This window comes from Mustela nivalis (assembly GCF_964662115.1).
Source record: "Mustela nivalis genome assembly, chromosome: 12".
In the NCBI taxonomy this organism is placed as follows: domain Eukaryota; kingdom Metazoa; phylum Chordata; class Mammalia; order Carnivora; family Mustelidae; genus Mustela; species Mustela nivalis.
The window spans coordinates 13449579-13467685 of record NC_139031.1 but is presented as its reverse complement, the minus strand read 5'-3'; the positions used below and the strand labels follow the sequence as shown (position 1 = coordinate 13467685).

General features: G+C 48.0%; 2 protein-coding genes and 1 long non-coding RNA gene across 10 annotated transcripts in view; 1 reads left to right on the top strand and 2 right to left on the bottom strand.

Moving 5' to 3' along the window:
* HIPK2 (homeodomain interacting protein kinase 2) overlaps positions 1-6641 on the bottom strand; it is a 180415-nt gene extending 173774 nt beyond the window's left edge. The window contains exon 1 of one of the 4 annotated variants that reach the window (XM_082693876.1): positions 6416-6641. In XM_082693876.1, coding sequence (XP_082550002.1) covers positions 6416-6434 — 19 coding nt within the window. In that variant the 5' untranslated portion in view covers positions 6435-6641. The remainder of the gene's footprint in view (positions 1-6415) is intronic. The other 3 variants (XM_082693873.1, XM_082693874.1, XM_082693875.1) reach the window with 3 other exon arrangements.
* On the top strand, positions 5799-9353 carry LOC309845674 (uncharacterized protein; the record flags this gene model as incomplete). 5 transcript variants are annotated; one of them, XR_014301401.1, is made up of 3 exons in its annotated part: positions 5799-5989; positions 8676-8846; positions 8936-9353. XR_014301401.1 is itself a non-coding variant. In XM_082693966.1 (3 exons), 2 exons carry the CDS (start codon positions 6458-6460, stop codon positions 8733-8735), a joined length of 594 nt encoding a protein of 197 aa, XP_082550092.1. In that variant the 3' UTR covers positions 8736-8780; positions 8936-9353. The 5 variants fall into 5 exon arrangements, 1 of the variants encoding a protein (XP_082550092.1); XR_014301402.1 differs by lacking the exon at positions 5799-5989 and adding an exon at positions 6458-6991; XM_082693966.1 differs by lacking the exon at positions 5799-5989 and adding an exon at positions 6458-6991 and having other exon boundaries at positions 8676-8780.
* A 2668-nt stretch (positions 9354-12021) lies between these two features.
* Positions 12022-18107, bottom strand: part of LOC309845683 — a 170185-nt gene continuing 164099 nt past the window's right edge. The window contains exons 3-4 of the long non-coding RNA XR_014301417.1: positions 15716-15774; positions 12022-12196 (exon numbers count right to left, since the gene is read on the bottom strand). This is a non-coding gene — a long non-coding RNA (uncharacterized lncRNA). The remainder of the gene's footprint in view (positions 12197-15715; positions 15775-18107) is intronic.

The following is an 18107-nucleotide window of genomic DNA, read 5'->3' as shown; positions in this document are numbered from 1 at the left end:
CCTGGAAAAACAGGTATGGCTTTAGCTGACTCAGAGTCTCCAAAGAATTTGACAAACTTTCCTTTCTAAACCTGGGCGAACTGATATTACACGGAATCAAAATTCTTGTGTGTGTTCTCTTCTTTCGATGAGCTGTTCAACTTCATATACGTGAGTCCTCTGCATTCTGTCAGTTCTGTAGGAGACAGTAAGTAAGGTTCTAAAGAGCTGGAGGTAGAGGGGTGACTTCAAAGCAACCAAGCACATTCAGAGTCAAGCAGAAGGTGGCACTGTTGGGGTGAAGGCGGGCCAGGCATGTGCAGAAGGCACAGAGACCGCGGTGAGAGCAAGCCAACTGTTGGTCACCAACCCAGGGCTAATGTAAAGGAAGTTATTACTTAGATGTATTAGGAAGAGTCAATTCAGCAAATATTTACAAAGGGCTACTAGCTTTAACGAACTGCCCAGCTACTGTGGGGGATACAAAGATGAATCAGATTTGGTTCTCCCCTCCAGGGGTTCACAATGATGCAAGAACCCTGAAGTCATTTTTCTTGTGTACGCTGTACTAATGAGACCATTATTAAAGAACTGTATTCGGTTTCGACCACCACCATTTCCTTTTAATGTGGACAAACTAGAGACAGCTCAGAGGGAGAGGACGCAGAACAGGCTCCACGAGGAAGGGGCTGTAGAGACTCACTTACTATCTCCAAATACATGAAAGGTTCTAGGGGAAAGAACTGAGTAAAAGAAAACAGGTTTGAATGCAGGCAGGTGAGAATCAGGCAGCCCCAGGAATTTCTCAGCAGTTGGGTTACCAGAATCCTGGAACTGGTTACTGAGGGGGTTCCTAGTGTGGCCTTTTCTGGGGGCAGGGGACTGTTTCCGCGAACTGTCAATTTAAAGTCATGGACATTCACCTTCCTGAAGGCAGGAGGATGAACTACACTTCCCCCAAGGTCCTCTCCTGCCCTGGGTCCCAAACTCCCGAGATGCCGAGCTGGCTTTTCTTCTACAACTCCCTGAGAGATCTGCCGAGTGACCCTCCGGATCTAGATCCCTTCTAATAAGCACCACAAAACCACCTGGAATACAAGATAGCAGCTAGGCAGCAAAGCCAGGAATTAAAAAATTCTCCAACACCCACAAATAAGGCAGGGGTCCATCCAGAACAGAACGCAAGACCCTAAATACCAAAAACGAATCCTCCCAGTGGTGTGTGCAAATTAGAAACATATTTGCGTTTACAAGGATACAAAATGTGAGTAATGAAAGAGGAAGAGATGGTAATTAGAGAGGGTGATTTCTAAGGAAACTTATAATAGGAATTTCCAACATTCCAAAATACTTGTTTGGTCCAAATTAAAATATATATATTGTTTCCAGAGAAAATAGGGAAATGGGGTCTTCCCTTTACACCTGAAGAAACACTAGTATGTTGAGAATTAAAAACTGGTGCACGTGGGCCGCCTGGGTGGCTCAGTGGGTTAAAGCCTCTGCCTTCTGCTCGGGTCATGATCCAGGGTCCTGGGATCCAGCCCCCCCCCACTCAGCAGGGGGCCTGCTTCCTCCCCTCTCTCTGCCTGCCTCTCTATTTGTGATCTCTTTCTGTCAAATAAATAAAATCTTAAAAAACAAAACAAAACTGGCACACATGCAGGCACGCGCACACACACACATCCCAGCTTGAGTCAGGCCACTGTCCGGAAAGCCCAGAAGTACTTTTGACTCTCAATTCCCATAGCCCCTGAATTCCTTGAAGACAGGGACCCTACATAAATGCTCGCAGGTGATGTCATTCAAGAGGTGCCCTGTCCGTAAGACAGGGGTGACAGCACTCACTTCAGGGATCTGTTAGGACCGTGAGTTCACGGAACTGGAGCGAGCAACACGGACCAAGTGGAGCCTCGGTCATGCTTTGTGCTGCAAACTTCACGTCTCAGTTTCTTTTAGAGGAAAAATAAAGACCTTCCTATACCAGCTTTTCAGTTTTCTTCCCCGCCCCACCCCCACCCCCTACTAGAGTTCTGCCATATGAATTGGAACTATTACGAGTTTGGGCCTTTGGGGTTCACACTCTATCGGTGGTTATATAAAGTCGGCTGGCATTATCCTGAGTCCCATCTTTGATAGCTGCCTGAAGTGCTCGAATTGCCACCATAAGACTACCAGAAAGCTCTGGCAAATTACACGTTTAGAGAACAATACAAAATGGTTACATAGCATACCCTCTTGATCATCACTACTTTGTTTCATATAAACTTCAAAGGTGGTTCCCCAAGATTAGTCTCTACGGAGGAAGGAAGAGAAATGAAACATTTAAAAAAAAATTTAAGTATGAAGACTAGAAGCAGCTGTAACTTGCATAAGGCACCACATTTTTTCTTCGAGGAAAACTATGTTGAATGCACGATGAGCCAGACCCTGGCCTGGGACTGAGTGGCTGCCGCTCCTCTGAGGAGGTCCTGGGGGAACCACCTCTGGCTGCTCCCTCTCGGGGCCTGCCTGGGGTGGGGGCATGGATCTGGGTCGAAGGTTATCTTTCCTACTTCGGGATACTTTCACGGAGGCACAGCTGCAGCTCCTGAAACTGCTCTAACGGTTTGTTTCCTCATTTTTAAAGTGGCACAGAATGTGAGAAATTCTCTACCTGAAACCAGCAGAAACTCAGTGGGAATAGAAATCTAGAAAGGTCACAGAGGGGGTCAAAAAGGCTCTTTCTTCTGTGGCCATAGGGGGTTTATTGTTGCTGGTGCCCAAACTGGAGGGGGAATAGCAGGAGATTAATAATTGAAATGTTGCTATTATTGGTTTTCTAAACTATATGTGGGCTAGTCCTTCCCTGGAGTCATCATGCCTGTAAACAGCCCCCCAAAATAGAGGAATTTAACGCATGCCTAACAAACTAACAAAATACCTCCTACAGCCAGGCACTTCACAGGCACTCATTTCTGATGGAGTCCTTGCACAGCCCAATGAGGCTTAAAACACTACAAAATTCCGAGAAGTTAAGTAACATGCCCAAAGTCACACAGCTAGATTCAAACCCAGGTCTCTCTGATTCCAGTACTAGACCACACTGTCCGGAACTGAGGGTAAAATTAATGAGCCTTGATTCACTGCTCAAAAGTAGTGAGAATGAAAACAATATTTATACTTACTCATTTTAAAAATATAAAACACAAACACAGGAAAAGATATTTTAGAACATGTGTCATCAAATTCTTTTAATGGAAGATGATTCAGAACCCATTTCTTGGTAGGCATTTTGGTAGGTGTCTTCAGACCCATCTGACGACAACTTTGAGTATTAGAGTTTTGGGAAGTCGGACTGTGTAAGTCAATACTAATTGACATGACACATCTCGGGTATAGCGGAACATGATTAACTTGGATTTTAGGGTCCTCTAATTCAGAACCCATGGCAATATAGGCCTGTGGTTCTATGTGGCTGGCCTTTGCACTACATACTGAAAAAAAGGCTTGCTAAGCAATTTGATGGAGTAAACACAATCGCAGGGCAAATGTTTAACTTTCTAAAGAAAATAAACCTTTTTAAAAAGTCTAGCTTAATCAGTACCAAGTTACTGAAAATGAATGTGCTATTTATAAACCTAACCTTAATAGCAAGTAGCAGGAGACTGGTAACACTTTGCTACCCATTAGTGTATTATCAAACATACCCTGTTTCAAAGACCACGTTTCTCCCTCAACAGTGGGCAGTTCAGAAGGCCCCACTGCTGCATTCAGACCTTGACCCAGTATCCCAACTTGGGGCAAGTGCACTCCATCCAAGGAATGAGTGCGCTCCCGAATTCCAGCTGAAATGCCTCACCTGTCATTATACTGCTCCTGAGAAGAACCCTATGTTCGATTTTTGTGGCAGCTTGAAAACGATTAGGAATCTTCTCGGCGAATTCCCCCAGGAAAAGCCCTACTCCTTCAGGATACACAGCGGGAGCCCATGCATTCTGACGGGGATACGGTAAAAATCAGGCTCACTGAATCCAGTGGATCTCGCCAAGGAGGGAAAAAGGAGGTCACCAGAGTCTTAGATGCACTCATCACACTAAGTGAATGTAGGTTCCAGCAGCACGATCCTTTATAGAGGTCACCTGTCTGTTCTAGAGCATGACCAAGAGTCTCCTTCCAAAAGACCCAGGCCTGAGCTTGTGCCCGGGGAGGCTGGACTGGCTGGGAAGGGAGAGGAGGAAGCCTAGGGAACTAAGGATAAAGAGGCAGGGAAACTCCAGCAGAGTTGGAAGGGTATGAGGTGTAGGAACAGTTAAGACAGCACACAGACAAGACTGAGCGAAACCCAGGGTGGAAAGAGGTGACCAGGTAGGTCATCTGGAACAGGGAACGGAGCCTGCAAAGAAAAACAAGTGAGCTCCCGAGACCTTTGAGATCCACGATTATGCTTAAACCTTAACACTTTACCCACCCACAATTCTTTATCTGGTGTAATGCACGGAAAGAACACTGTAGTCCAACTAGAGTGCCAAGTCTTAGCCTCGGGGGTATGGCCTACATTCCATATGGATTTAGAACGAAAGGAAAGGGAGAGGACCCGCACAGTTTCCGAGATGGGCTTCTCATAAAGTTGACAAAATACATTTCAAACGCACGTACCCAGGCCCTTATAAAACGGAAAGCAGCGTTTACTATAGTTCTGAATTCAATGCCAAGTTCCCTCCCTAATGCACACGCAGAGTGTCCAGCAGAGGGAGTCTCAAGGAGGTACTTAATAAAGAGAAAATTGTTTCATTTTAACACTCCATAGACAGTGGGAGCATTGACTGTAGCCCCCTCCCATAGACACAGACGAACAATGACTGCCCGACATGGGTTCTCCTGCCCTGTTCACAGGGCCACCGGCTCGTTCTATTCTGCCTGGTGGAGTGATCAGAAATTTCGTTTTGTTTTGTCGAATGGTTAAATGGACCTTGTGTTCTTCAGAATCAAAGAGGAAAGCCCCTGGAATAACATCTCTCTGTTGCCTTCTAAACAGCCCCTTTGTTTCTAAGAGAGTCTGAAAAAAAATATTTACAGTCCATAGGTTATTTACAGCCTCATTATCCAGGGCCTGACTGGTAACTTTATTCCATCCAGAAACCAAATTCATTTGGAGCCCTGGAACTAATAACAGATTTTCTTTTCAGATAAGTTTTTTTTTTTTTTTAATCTGCCTCTTGTAACAGAGATAAAACTATTAATGCGTTCCCTGTCTCACTCGCCAGCACTGTTCTCGGGATTTATAGAAGGATTAAAACCTCCTCTCCCAGCCCCTCCTCTCTGCTCCACACAAACCCTTTCCCCTCTCATTTGCCATTTCATCCACAGAATATCGGAACAAAACCGAAAGAAAGCCAGATGGACCAACGCTAAAAGTATGTAAAGGCTGCTATTTCAATGATTTCATAAGGAAAACATTTTCACGACGAAATGACTGAAAAAAAATCGGGCACCGTTCGGTTTAAAATTCCTTCTACTACAAGCACACAAAAACACACCGAAGTGTAAAAACTTAGTTGATTCTGGTTTGATTTCTGGCTCGAAGCTGACAAGAACTGACTGAAGAGAAACGAGAGAGAGGAAGGGCAAGGGGAAGTGGAGTGCTTTTGCCCTCCGTTCTTCTCTTTCTTCCTAAAGAGTCAAATGAGGAAAACGATCCCATGCCAGGTGAAGGTGCACCACGCAGGTTTACCCAGACCGACCGAGGAAAACGTCTCGGCCGCTACCCCCCCCCCCCGCCCCGACTTGAAAACCTAAACTATATTTTCCCTTACACACGCTAATGCGGGGAGATTTTAGCCAATTTCATTGTTCTGCCTGGGTCTGAAATGGACTTTTCCTCCGTACCCCCCTCTCACCACCTAGCCCCATACATTCCCATTCGACAGCCCCCCTAAATCGGAGGCTCGCGGAGAATAAAGGAGTGTGGGGAGGGAGTGGAGAGCAGTGGAAAGCGGAGCCGTGGGGACAGAGTGGAAAGATCACCCTAAAGGTAATTTTCTTGGGGGGTGAGGGGGGGGGGAGGAGGAAAGCTAAACCACATCACCTTTATTTATTCCAAATAAATGAAAAGCACAGTCACGGGTCTGTCTTTTCCCAGGCGCCCCCTCCCAATTTCTTTTCTTCGGGCAGTAGCCCACCCTCGCACACCCCCCCCCCCCAAGCCCCTTTTCTCCACCCTGGAAATAAGATCCTGTTAAATTCCGGATCCCGGCCGTTCCGTGGGCAGAGGAGGGGGAGGCGGGGAGGGGTCGGGAGCCGGTTAAAGCCCCGGGGGTGGGGCGCCGGAGGCCGGGCGCCCGGGGGGCTGCGGGCCGGGGACTGCCCGGCGAGGGGCCGCGGGCAGAACAAAGCTGCGGGGGCCGCGGCGGCCGGGCGGCGTTGGGCGAGCGGGGTCGGCGGGCCGGGCGCCCCTTACCTTCGTACACGGGGGCCATCGGGGCCGGGGTGTCCGCGATTCATGGCAACGGAGAAGGGAACGCGGCGCGCGAGCTCGGCCCCCCCAGCCTCAGTCGGAATCTGCCATCTTGAGCCTGTGTCTCCGCTCTCGGCGCAGCCGGGGCCGCCAGCGCCCGCATCACCGCCTCACTTGGCCGGCGCCGGGGGAGGGGGCCGGGCGCCGCCGCCGCCGCCGCCGCGGCCGGGGCCCTGCGCGGGGCTCCGGGCGGCCGGGCGGGCGGGCGCAGCGGCCGAGGCCGAGGGGCCGGGCGGCCGCGGCCCCCGAGCAGGTCCGCGGTGGGGCGGGAGCCGGGGCGGGCAGCGCGCGGCCAGTGCCCGGCCGGAGCTCAGCTCAGCATGGCTGTGTGTGGGGGCTTCGGCAAAAGTTGCACGGGAGGCGGAGGAGGGGCGGGCGGAGCCGGGAGGAGGGGCGGGGGCGGGGGGCGGGGGGCGGGGGCGGCGGGCCGAGCGCGAGCGAGCGAGCCGCGGAGCGCGGAGTCCGCGCGCAATCGAGCGCCGATGGCACGGATGCGAGGCGGGGAAGGCCGAGCCGAGGGCAGGAGCGGCGGGCCGGGGCGGGCGCGGGCGGGGCGGGGCGGGGCGGGGCGGGGCCGGGGGCGCGGGCGGGGCTCGGGGCCGCGGCCAGGCTCGCGGGCAAGGTGCGCGCGGGGCAGTTCCGACCGGCCGGGGACCGCCGGGCCGCGCGGGGGGGCGGGGGCAGCCAGAAGTTTGTGTGCGCGCGCGAGCGGGGCGGGAGCGGAGGGGCGCGCGGGGGGCGCCGCGGGCGGGCAGTGCAGCCGCCTCGCTCCGAGCTAGGTGTGGAATGAATGGAGGGAGGAGTGGGCGCTCGCCGGCCTCGGGGGGAGACGAGTGAGGGGAGGAGCTTCTGGCGCGCCCGGGAGGTCGGAGGTGCGGAGCCATTCCGCGCACGCCCCAGACAGGCGGCCCCGGTGGTGGCCGAATCCCTGCGGGAATCGGGTTTGCACGCCGCGCTCTCGGCCGCGGAGTCCTGGGGGCCCCCGACTCTGCCGCCTGGACGGTGGCTCCCAGGCCTCTGCCCTGGTCCTCGCGCTCGGATCGGGGCTTCAACTAAACATCCTCCAAACTCCCCAGCCCGGAGTCTCTCCCGATTCACTTCAGCTCCCTCCTGGATTCTTTGAAAGGATGCTCTGCCGTCGCCTCCCACATAAGAAGACTCGGGTCCACGCTTAGGCAGTGTTTTTGAAGCTGTGGGTCGCGACACATTAACTGATCATAAAATTGATTCCGTGGATGGCGACCCCTTTAAAAAAAATGCGATGCAGTAGAAGCGACAGTATTAGAATCCATTGTCCTTTAGTGAGGGTCACTATGGTTTCAGAATCCTTTTGTTTCAGTTGTATATACTGGACAACTGTACAGACCATGATGTAAATTTTTTATTTCCTACTGTGGGTCAAGGGTCAAAAGTTTAAAATCTGTACCGTGGGAGCTGTAAAGTAACGATCACTGTAACTTTCTTAAAAACAATCATGATTTTCTCACTACTTCTTATCCTTCCCAACCTCCATACCCCGTGACGGCACCCCCTCCCCCCCAAAAGTAAGCCCTTTCATACACTTAGCTAGTTTGGGTGGTAAGTGCATAGTTCCCCCTTCCTCTTAGGGTGACCTTTGACTCTGCCAGTTTCTTCACCCCTATATCCAGTGCAGCGCTCCCTACTGCTTCTCTTAGCCTAAGGTTATTCACCTTTGCAGAATCCTAGATTACCACTGCTGGAAACACCATCTGGGGCAGCCCTCCCTTTTAGAACCGAAAAAGGGAGGCCCCTAGAAGCCAAGTGCATTGCCCAGTATTGCACACTATTCACTCTTAAGGTAACATCGTTTGGCCTCTTTGGTGCTCTCTGCTTCACACCATTCATTCACCCCTTCCTTTCTATCCCGCCTGCTGTCCTTAATTGGTCTCGGGCCAGTTCACCCTAAGTGCTGCCACTTCCCTAACACACAGTTCTGACCCTGCTGTGCTCCTGCTAACATCCTTCACGGAGTCAACCTCTGCTGACAGGTACCCAGCTCCCTGGCTCTTAATCAAGGCAGGCAGGCCTGACTTAGCATCCCAAGTACACGAGTTCAGCAAGTCACTGCCTCCAGCAGGACTGGTTCCCTTGCGGTCTTCCGCCAGCCTTGCCCACCTGTGCCTTTGCCCAAGCTGCGACTTTCCCACCAAGGGCGCCTTCTCTGTCTTTTCTCTTTCACCAGATTTTCTACCTGTGCCCGACTTGGGTCCTTCACAAAACAGCCAGAGGCAGCATGAGATGAAGATAGATCTGGGTTCAGAGCCCCGTTCCTCCACTTCGTAGCTGTGTGAGCTTGGTCAAATTGCTTCACCTCTCTGAGCTGCAGTTTCTGCATCAGCATTACTATGAGATCGTAAGGAGAACAGCATTCTTCCCTTGTATCTGTAAGAGACTATCCTTATCCAATTACTATACATGTATTGTCTCTCTTCCCCTTCCCAGGGCTACCTAACAGAACTCGTTGCATGGATGGAACCATAACCATTGGTGGCTGCTGAGAACATGGAATGTGATTAATGTGCCTGAGGAACTGGATTTTTCATTTCCACGGCCACATGTGGCGGGCGGCTACCATATTGGATGGAGATCTCTAAACTGCCCATTCAGCAAGGGCAAAAGCCACATTGATCTTAATTCCCCAGCAAGGAGCATGTTGCCTGGCATAGGCTAGATCCTGCCCAAATATCTGGGGAGTGATGGCAGCCCCCATGTATTGTGTGCAACTTTGCAGCACGCACAGTGCTAAGAGCTGGGTTTTAATTATTATGTATAGTGCTCCCCATGGCCCCTGAGGTGGGGTTGGAGATAGAGCTAGTATAGAGTGCTGGCAGATAAAAGAGATTCAATAAAAGCTTGTTAATATTATGAAAAACTCCATGTGACCAATGTAACTGATTTTTTTTTCTTTTCGAGAGAAAGTGGGGAAGGGCAGAGGGACAGGGAGAGAGAGAATCCCAAGCAGGCTCCATGCCCACCATAGAACCTGACGTGGGGCTCAATTTCACAACCCTGAGGTCATGACCTGAGTTGAAATCAAGAGTCTAACACTTAACTGATTGTGTCACCCAGGTGCCCCAGTCAAACTGATATTTCTCTCTTCTTCTAGGCTCCCATAACAGTTCCTTTCACACATGCTCTGCTGTCACATGGCATACCCAACCCTAGATGGCTGAGTCTCCTCTTCTTTGGAGGTGGCCTGTCCCCACAACTGGGCTGGCCGCATCTTGAGGCAAAGTCCATGGTATACTTGTCTGGATGTCCCTCAGCTTAGGGCTTGCCCTGCTTCATATTTAGTAATTGCCTCTCACCTTGTCCCAGCTGCTGTCAAGCCATGAGTGATTCTAGGCAGTAGTTCTCTCTGGAATATCCCCTCTGTCCTTCCAAAATCCGTATGTTGAAGTCCACACCCCCTGTGCCTTGGAACGTGACTGTATTTAGAGATAAGGTCTTGAAAGAGGTAATGCAGTTAAAGTGAGGTCATTTGAGTGGGCCCTAATCCAATACGTTTGGTGTCCTTATAGGAAGAGGAGATTAAGACACGGACATGCAGAGGGAAGACCATGTGAGATGCGGGGAGAAGGCAGCCATCAGCAAGCCAGGGTAGAGGCCTTAGAAGAAACCAAACCTACCGACCCTTTCACCTCAGACATCTATCCTCCAGAATTGCAAGAAAATAAATTTTGGTTCTTAAGGATACACGGCCTGTGGTAGGAAACTAGGAAACCCCCCACAGAAGGTGAATTAAAATGAAGAAAGATCACTTGTGTCACCTGAAAACATCTTAAAGGTGGACTCCTTCCCACAGGCCCACCTTGGGTATGGAAAGTGAGTCCCATGAAAGGAAAACAAGATGGAGACAAGCAGGCAAGATGGCTGCCTTTTCTTTAGACCACTAAGAGTAAACTCTACCTGTGTGATGCTTGACTGAAGCAAAAAAAGAACTTTCCGTTGAGCCAGCATACATGGCATCATGTAGGTGGGGAAATGTTATTTAAATGAATTTAGATTTTTTTTCTCATGAATGGGCAGATTGATACACCTCTCTGTCTCCCTTCCCTCCTGTGATCACAGTCATGTGGCATCAGGATACAAACCTAACAGCAAACTGCCCCTGAAGGAGAGCGTGAGAGCAGTAAGGGGACAGAACCTGAGACACAGCCCCAAGGAGCACCAGTATCTGAAGTGAGGGAAGAGGAAAAAGAACTCCCTGTGGAGGAGAGGACAGGGAAGCAGGAGGACAACCTCCACGTCCTTAGGACAAGACCACCCACCACAAAGGAAGGTGTGGTCAGCAGTGCTCCACGCTAATGAGAGATCACATGAGACATGCGACTGGGGGAGACAGCCATTGGATTTAGCAACAAGGTTACATTTGTGACTTTGGTGAAATGGAGGGTTCTTAAATTCAACCGGAAAAGAACATGCAGTGTTTGGACAGGTGGAGAATAGAGGGTGAGGAGGGTTATCGAGGCTCCAGAAGAGGGCGCTAGAGAGCATCCCTGGTAGAAACCGTGCGACCCAAGTCACAGGGTAAGACAAGGACCTGGCTCCAGGGGCTAGCGCATTTGGCTAGGTTAGTATGCCCCACATTACATTTATTTAATAAACACATTCGAACTTAGTATTCTTAGAAGTTTACAAATATTTGCCCATTTAATAAATCCTTTTCTTTTTTTCCTTTGGCACTGCATGGAACTCTATGCTGCTGAAAGGCCATGTAACTTTAGTGCCTTTTGAGAAATGCCACGAACACAAGAGAACTGGAGAGGAATTGGTAGCCATCTACGTTACCTTTCCTCAGTGTGTCTTTCGACAAATGGTATGAGTCATATCTTCCTCGGGGCTGACCACACATGGTGGTGGTGGTGGGGTTTCTGACCTGGTTTCAAGTTCATTTTGCTTATAGGGCAAATGACAAACATCTTTTCTCATGTATGCCTACCGTTGTGAAAATGCGCAACATCCCAGTACCTTGAAGACCATAAGATGTAGATGTTTGTCTTTGGGGTGTATATCTTCAGGTCTTTGTGTCTTGTTATCACTCTCTGGGTGTTTGTAGTGTGATACCTGTGCAGGTTGTATCGTATCTGGACTTGATAGGCAAGGCTCTGGTTTCCTTGCCTGGTCCTTCTGTGTCGAAGCCTCTGGTCTTGCCTTTGGATATGCCTGGGAAGAGATGGTTTGCTTTCTCAGGATCTTTTAACAACCTGCCTCTCTCTTGGTCTCTGGCTCTGTGTATGTCTGTTTTTCTCTCTCTTGCCAATGTATCTGCCTCGTTTTCTTTTTCTGTGCATTTTCCTATCCCACACACAATTCCTTCTTTCTCTCTTTCCCTTTTATGATTCACGTCTTAGCAAGTCATAATATCAACCTACATTTGTTTTAGGTATTCTAAAGAAATTACATCATATTTTGGCTTTACACCTTTGCTTAGCTTAAATGGGATATTTTGTAATAGACAGTTGGACAACTGCATGACTCCCCCAAACAAAGTCTTCACTGGCAGGGCAGGATGCTGACAGAAGATGTGAAATAGTAGACATTGCATTTAAATTAGGAACAATCGGAACGACAGCTTTAAGGGCAAAGGGTAGAGCAAGGCTTGGCAGGGTGAAGGGAAGCTGTGGAAATGGCCATCCTGGAGAAATTGCACTGGCAAACTCAGGGGAATACAGAAACATCATTCATTTTCTGCTTCTGCTCCTAGAAGAAGAAGAAGAAGAAGAAGAAGAAGAAGAAGAAGAAGAAGAAGAAAAAAAGAAGATCAGACACCTGATCTGGGGACACAGGAAAGGCAAAGAGAGGCAGGAACAGTATTCGATAGAAAGGAGTTATTGTCAGAAGAATAAATGCCATGAGCCTACGAGTGTGAACAGAGCACAGGAAGATGGGGTGATTTTGTTGGAGGTTTTGGAAATGGCAGATTAGGACGGATTTGCACATGAGAAGCAGTTCACAGAAGCACTCCAGCTCTGCAGAGAAATTTCCATGATGAGGGGAGATGGATAATAGCTTGGTTTGCCTGACATCAAGTCCAGGCCGAATGTGGACAAACTAGGCCGAAAGAGCATAGGGAGAAGCCTTCAGCCCGAGTGGATACAGAAAAGAGAGTAGGCATGGGAGAGCTCTTTCAAAAGACTGAGGATCCAGTTAAGCCAAGTTAAGCTTAACTCACTGATTAATCAGTGGACCCATGCATTTCTGGGCTGTGTCAACTTTGTATGGTAGAGTTCCCTCCCACGGGCAGGAAAGAGCTTGCCCCTATGTGGCAACCCCTGGGGGGAGGGGGATGGCCCCAATGGCAGAGGGCTTTTTGGACGCCCGTCATCTGAGGCTGCCTGTGACCTCTCCCATGCCAAACTCAGGGCCCTTTCTCGGCCTCTCCCCTGCCTGATCTCTAAACAAACATTAGTTAGCCACTGTTAATCCCTTCGTCCTTCTGGAACCAATCCTCTCCCTTGACTTCTCATAACAGTGCCCTTTTAAAATTTCCTTTCAACCTCCCTGGCCATTCCTTCTCTCTTTCTTTTTTTTTCCCCACCAAGAAATTCAATTCATCAAATGGTCAGTGCCTGCCTGCTTACCATGTGTTAGAGTCTAGAGCAGGAGCTGGGAGTATAAAAGGGAATAAGCCACCGGCCCTACTTTCAAGGAGCTCAAGTTCAAAACCGCCAGGTAGAGTATAATACATTATAGTGAATGCAGAAGTAAAAGGATGCACATTGTCAAAAGCTAGCACAGAGGGACAAATGGCAGAGAGTGTGTTTACAGGGAGCGAGGAGATGGCCTGTCTGTGCCCAAGAGCGTGAATCCTGGCAGGGAGAAAGCGTGTAGAAAGCCCTGGGTGTCTGGGATCTGTCAGAAGTCAGAATATTGCTATACACCAAGAATGAAGCCAGGGCAGTGATCGGGAATGCGGCTGGAAGAAAAGGCAGAGTCTCGTGCTGCCAAGACAAGGAATTTGTCCTTTATTCTATATGCACCAGGTGTGGGGAGAAAACGAGTTCAATTTTGAACCTGTTGAGTTTAAGGTGCCTGTGAGACACGCAGATAGGGATGCTCATTTGCCAAGTGAGTGTAGGAGGCTGGAGCTCAGCCAAGAGTTCTCGGTAAGAGAGAGAAATGTTTTTGAGCCATCGGTCTGTCAGGGGTGGCTAGTTCATAGGAGCGAGGAGATCACATGGGAAGAGGGTACTTGGTGTCAGATCTCAAAGTGTGGGCCTTGGGTCACCCATATCAAAACCCCAAAGGGACTTTCTAAAGATACTCCCTGTGTAGAACCCCAGGCCAGCTGACTCAGGAATCTCTGGTGGGGGTGCCTGGAAATCTGCATTTTAAAACTACTCAAAACAGAGGTACTCAACAGCCACCAATATGGACACCCACTGGTTTGGGAAGCTAAGAAGCAAAAGGCTGACACTCGGAAGGGAGAGACCCAACCATTTAGGGGCGGTGTGGTTTCCTCTAGGGTTAGAGGTGCCAGCCCAGAGTCCTGACATCGCGGAGGTGAGCCACAGACTTCCAGGTTGAGAGAAGCTAGGTCTTTATTCAGTACCTCTAGCTGGGCCTCCTGCTGCTTGCCACTAACAGCATCTTAATTAATATAAAGAAGAATTTAATTTTGTGATTTCCAGATAGTGTTTCATCATAGTCCACGTGTAGCTCTTTAAAAATATTTCAACAGCCTCGAAGTGTAATTTTTAAGAAACAAAAGATCTTTGGCATACAATTCTGAGCATTTTCATTGTATGTGTGAGAGGAATTTGAATTTTTAAAGAATTTCTCTACAAATATGGCAGTAGCTTCAGCTTGCATTCCATTTGCCCTAGGTGATACACTTAATCAACATTCAGAAACTGCTGATTTGCTTATCTTTTCTGTAGGAGACATATACTGCCTGCCTGATTTGAGCCAGTTTGGCTGGCCGAGCTGGATGTTTAAATAGAAGGCAGAACAACAGAGATTTAAATATACATGCATATACATATATATGCACATATATAATTATCATGTGTAATAATTATTATAAATATATAAATATATAATATAAATAACTACAACATGTATTTATATATTTAAATTCATACAAATTAAATACTTATATGATTATATATCCATATATTTAAATTTATATAAATTAAAGACTTTATATAAATTATATATTATGTAAAATATATAAATTAAATATAAAATAAATATATACTTATTGGGGCACCTGGGTGGCTCAGTGGGTTAAAGCCTCTGCCTTTGGCTCAGGTCATGATATCAGGGTCCTGGGATCGAGCCCTGCATCAGGCTCTCTGCTCAGCAGGGAGCCTGCTTCCTCCTCTTTGTCTCTGCCTGCCTCTCTGCCTACTTGTGATCTCTGTCAAATAAATAAATAAAATATTTTTTAAATAATAAAATAAATATATACTTCTATAAATATGTATATTATTTATATTTTTTTCTTGGATTTCCTTGTGCTCTTTTGACAGTATTTTGTTGATTCCAAACTTCCAAATGTTAAATCCTGTGGCAAGTAACCACTGAGAGGGTAAGGTGGGGAGCAGGGAAGGGCAGAGTTCTTACATTAGGGAATAGGCTGGCATCGCCCAGAGCCTGAGTCTGAGCTCAGGGCAAAGCCAGGGCCGGCTGAGGATGAACATGGCATTAGCTATGAGATTGACCTCGCTCACCCTATTCATATTGCAGCCTATCGTCCCTCCCCCACTGTCCTCCACTGCACCTTACTTCCCCTTACCTGGTGGTCTTAACTTTTTTGGTTTGTGAACTCATTTGGCAGTCTAGTGGAGCCTAGGGACCGCTTCTCACAACACTGTTTTGTTTTGTTTTGTTTAAGATTTTTATTTATATATTTGACAGAGAGATCACAAGTAGGCAGAGAGGCAGGCAGAGAGAGAGGAAGCAGGCTCCCTGCTGAGCAGAGAGCCCGATGCAGGGCTCGATCACAGGACCCCAAGATCATGATCTGAGCCGAAGGCAGAGGCTTTAACCCACTGAGCCACTGAGCCACCCAGGCGCCCTGCAACACTGTTTTTAAATGCATTAAAAAAATACACAAAGTTACCAAAGAAACTACTAACACTGAGATACAGTTACCAAATATATGTTTCTTTATTGATACATTAAATAACTAGATGGAACTGAAGGTCCAATAGCTACAAAGTAGTGAGGAGTAGAAACAATAGTTCAAGGTAAGGATATAATGTAAAAAAATACCTGTAACTTCCACTGGGAACAAACTCAGAGCCACTACAATCCCTCAGGTGCCTGGTTGCCTGCAGTCAGATTCGAAGTTTAAGGTTAATGAGAATAAAGAAGTCATTTTTCTCCCACTCAAGTTCACAAACCCCCCTGAACTCTAGCCACAAACCCCTTGTGGATACGGGGCTCTAAGATAGAACCCCTGTCCTTATCCTGTTCTGCTATTTCTGCATAGTATTTACATCTTCCAACATCATATATGATTTATTTATCTTTTAAGTTTGTTTTTTAAAATTGTCTGATTCTCCCAATTAAAATGCAATTTCCACAACGTCAGGAGTCTTTGTCTATTTTATTCACTGATGTGTCCCGAGATTCTTAACAGTTCCCAGCATATACTGGAAGCTTCATAAAACCCTGGCCAATGAGTAAGACCAGAATGCACCAGCCTCTGAGTTGGGACTGGGTGGAAAAGAGTTCTTTTGTCTTATTTTTCTTTCTCCTCTCTTCCTTCTCTGTTTTCCATCCTCTTGAATTCATCTGCATAATCTCTCTCCCCTTTCCTTTATTTCTTATCGTCTTTCTGTTTCTCACTCAAGAAATTCTTTTGACAGAGGGGCGCCTGGGTGGCTCAGTTGGTTGAGCATCTGACTCTTGATTTGGGCTCAGATGATAATCTCAGGATTGTGAGACTGAGCCCCATATTAGGCTCAGTGCTCAGCCCTGAGTCTGCTTGAGATTCTCTCCCTTTATCTTCCTGTGCCCCTCCCCTGGCTCTAAATAAATAAATTAATTGATTAATTAAATAAAATCTTAGAAAAAGAAATTAAGAAATTCATTCAACAGGGATTTACTGAGAATACAACGGTGAAAAGAGAGACCCAGATTGGGGCTCCTAGAGCTCACCACCCAACAGGCAATGGCTGAGAACATGGCCTTTGGAATTATGCCAACCCAAGTTCAATGTCTGCCTCTACATAGTACTTGTTCTCTGACCATGGGCAAATCTCTTAACCTCTTGGTGATTTAGTTCTTTTACACCATTTGGTCACTCATCATATTCATTAGAGGGCTTACTATGGGCTTGGCATTGTGCTAGTCACTTGCAATCTAATGGGGAGAGAGAAAAGGCAACACACAATGGTATGACCAGTGCTCTGATGGACAAAGGACAAATGCTATAAGAGGGCAACTCCTGATAATATCTTCAATCCTATGAAATCTGGTCATAGTGCATTGCCATAATCAAGGACAGTTCTTTCTTTCTTTTTTTCTTTTCTATTCTTTTCTTTTTTTGCATTTCTGGAACACTAAGTGCAATTCAAGTTCATAGTGCATGACAAGCATTATTAAATCATCCTTTATTGTACTCAGACTTCATTTTCTTCTTCCAGGCACCCCAAGATTTGATTGTACAGACTGACTTAAATTCTTACCTTGCCTTTGGAGTGGAAGGAAGGAGGTAGGGCAGAAATACCAGGACTGGGGCACCTGGGTGGCTCAGTGGTTGAGTGTCTACCTCCAGCTCAGGTTGGTTATGTGAGTGCATAAATTCATGAGAACTTAGGACACCTGGATGGTTCAGTCAGTTAAGCGTCTGCCTTCAGCTTGTGTCATGATCTCAGGGTCCTGGGATGGAGCCCCGCATTGGGCTCCCTGTTCAGTGGGGAGCCTGCTTCTCCCTCTCCCACTCCCCCTGCTTGTATTCCCTCTCTCGCTCTCTCTTTCCACCAAATGAATAAATAACCTTTTTTAAAAAAAGAAATATGAGGGCTGAAGATTTCAGGGTTCTCTCTGGCGGAGAGCAGAGAAGAGAGGGCTGTGTAGGCCCCCTTTGCACTACTTTTGCCCAGAAACAGGAGCACACAGTAGGGTGCAAATCCTGAAGGTAGTGGCGTGTAAGCCGCATACTGAACCATGAAGCGGGCAGGGGAGAGCTCCGGAAAAGGTCTGGAAAACAAGAGCTCTGAACATTTAACCGGGGGAAGTTCAGTCTGCCTGGAGCATAGGGAGGAATAAGGAGCCTGGCGAGAGGAAGAGTGACGGGGAAGGTGGACGGGAGAGGTCAGGGGGTCGGGGGGCCAAGTCACGCCAGTTCTCATAAACCTCATCAAAGAGTTGGGATATTTCAAGAGATAACGGGAAGGGAGGCAGTGACAGATCCAACCAAGGTTTTAGAAGCCCCTGCCGGCTGCAGAGTGTGAATACGCTGGAGGGCCTCAAGACTGGGAGACGGGGAGGCCTGGGTACCGGGATGGCAACAGGAAGAACGTCTGTCTGCAAGATGCGTTCCAGAGTTGGAATCTGTAGGACCTAATGACTCTAATTAGAGCGGCGAGGGAGAAGTGTTAGGAGTTTAAGTGTGCCCACCCCCCCCCAACAAAAGAGACATGTTTGAGATCCTAAC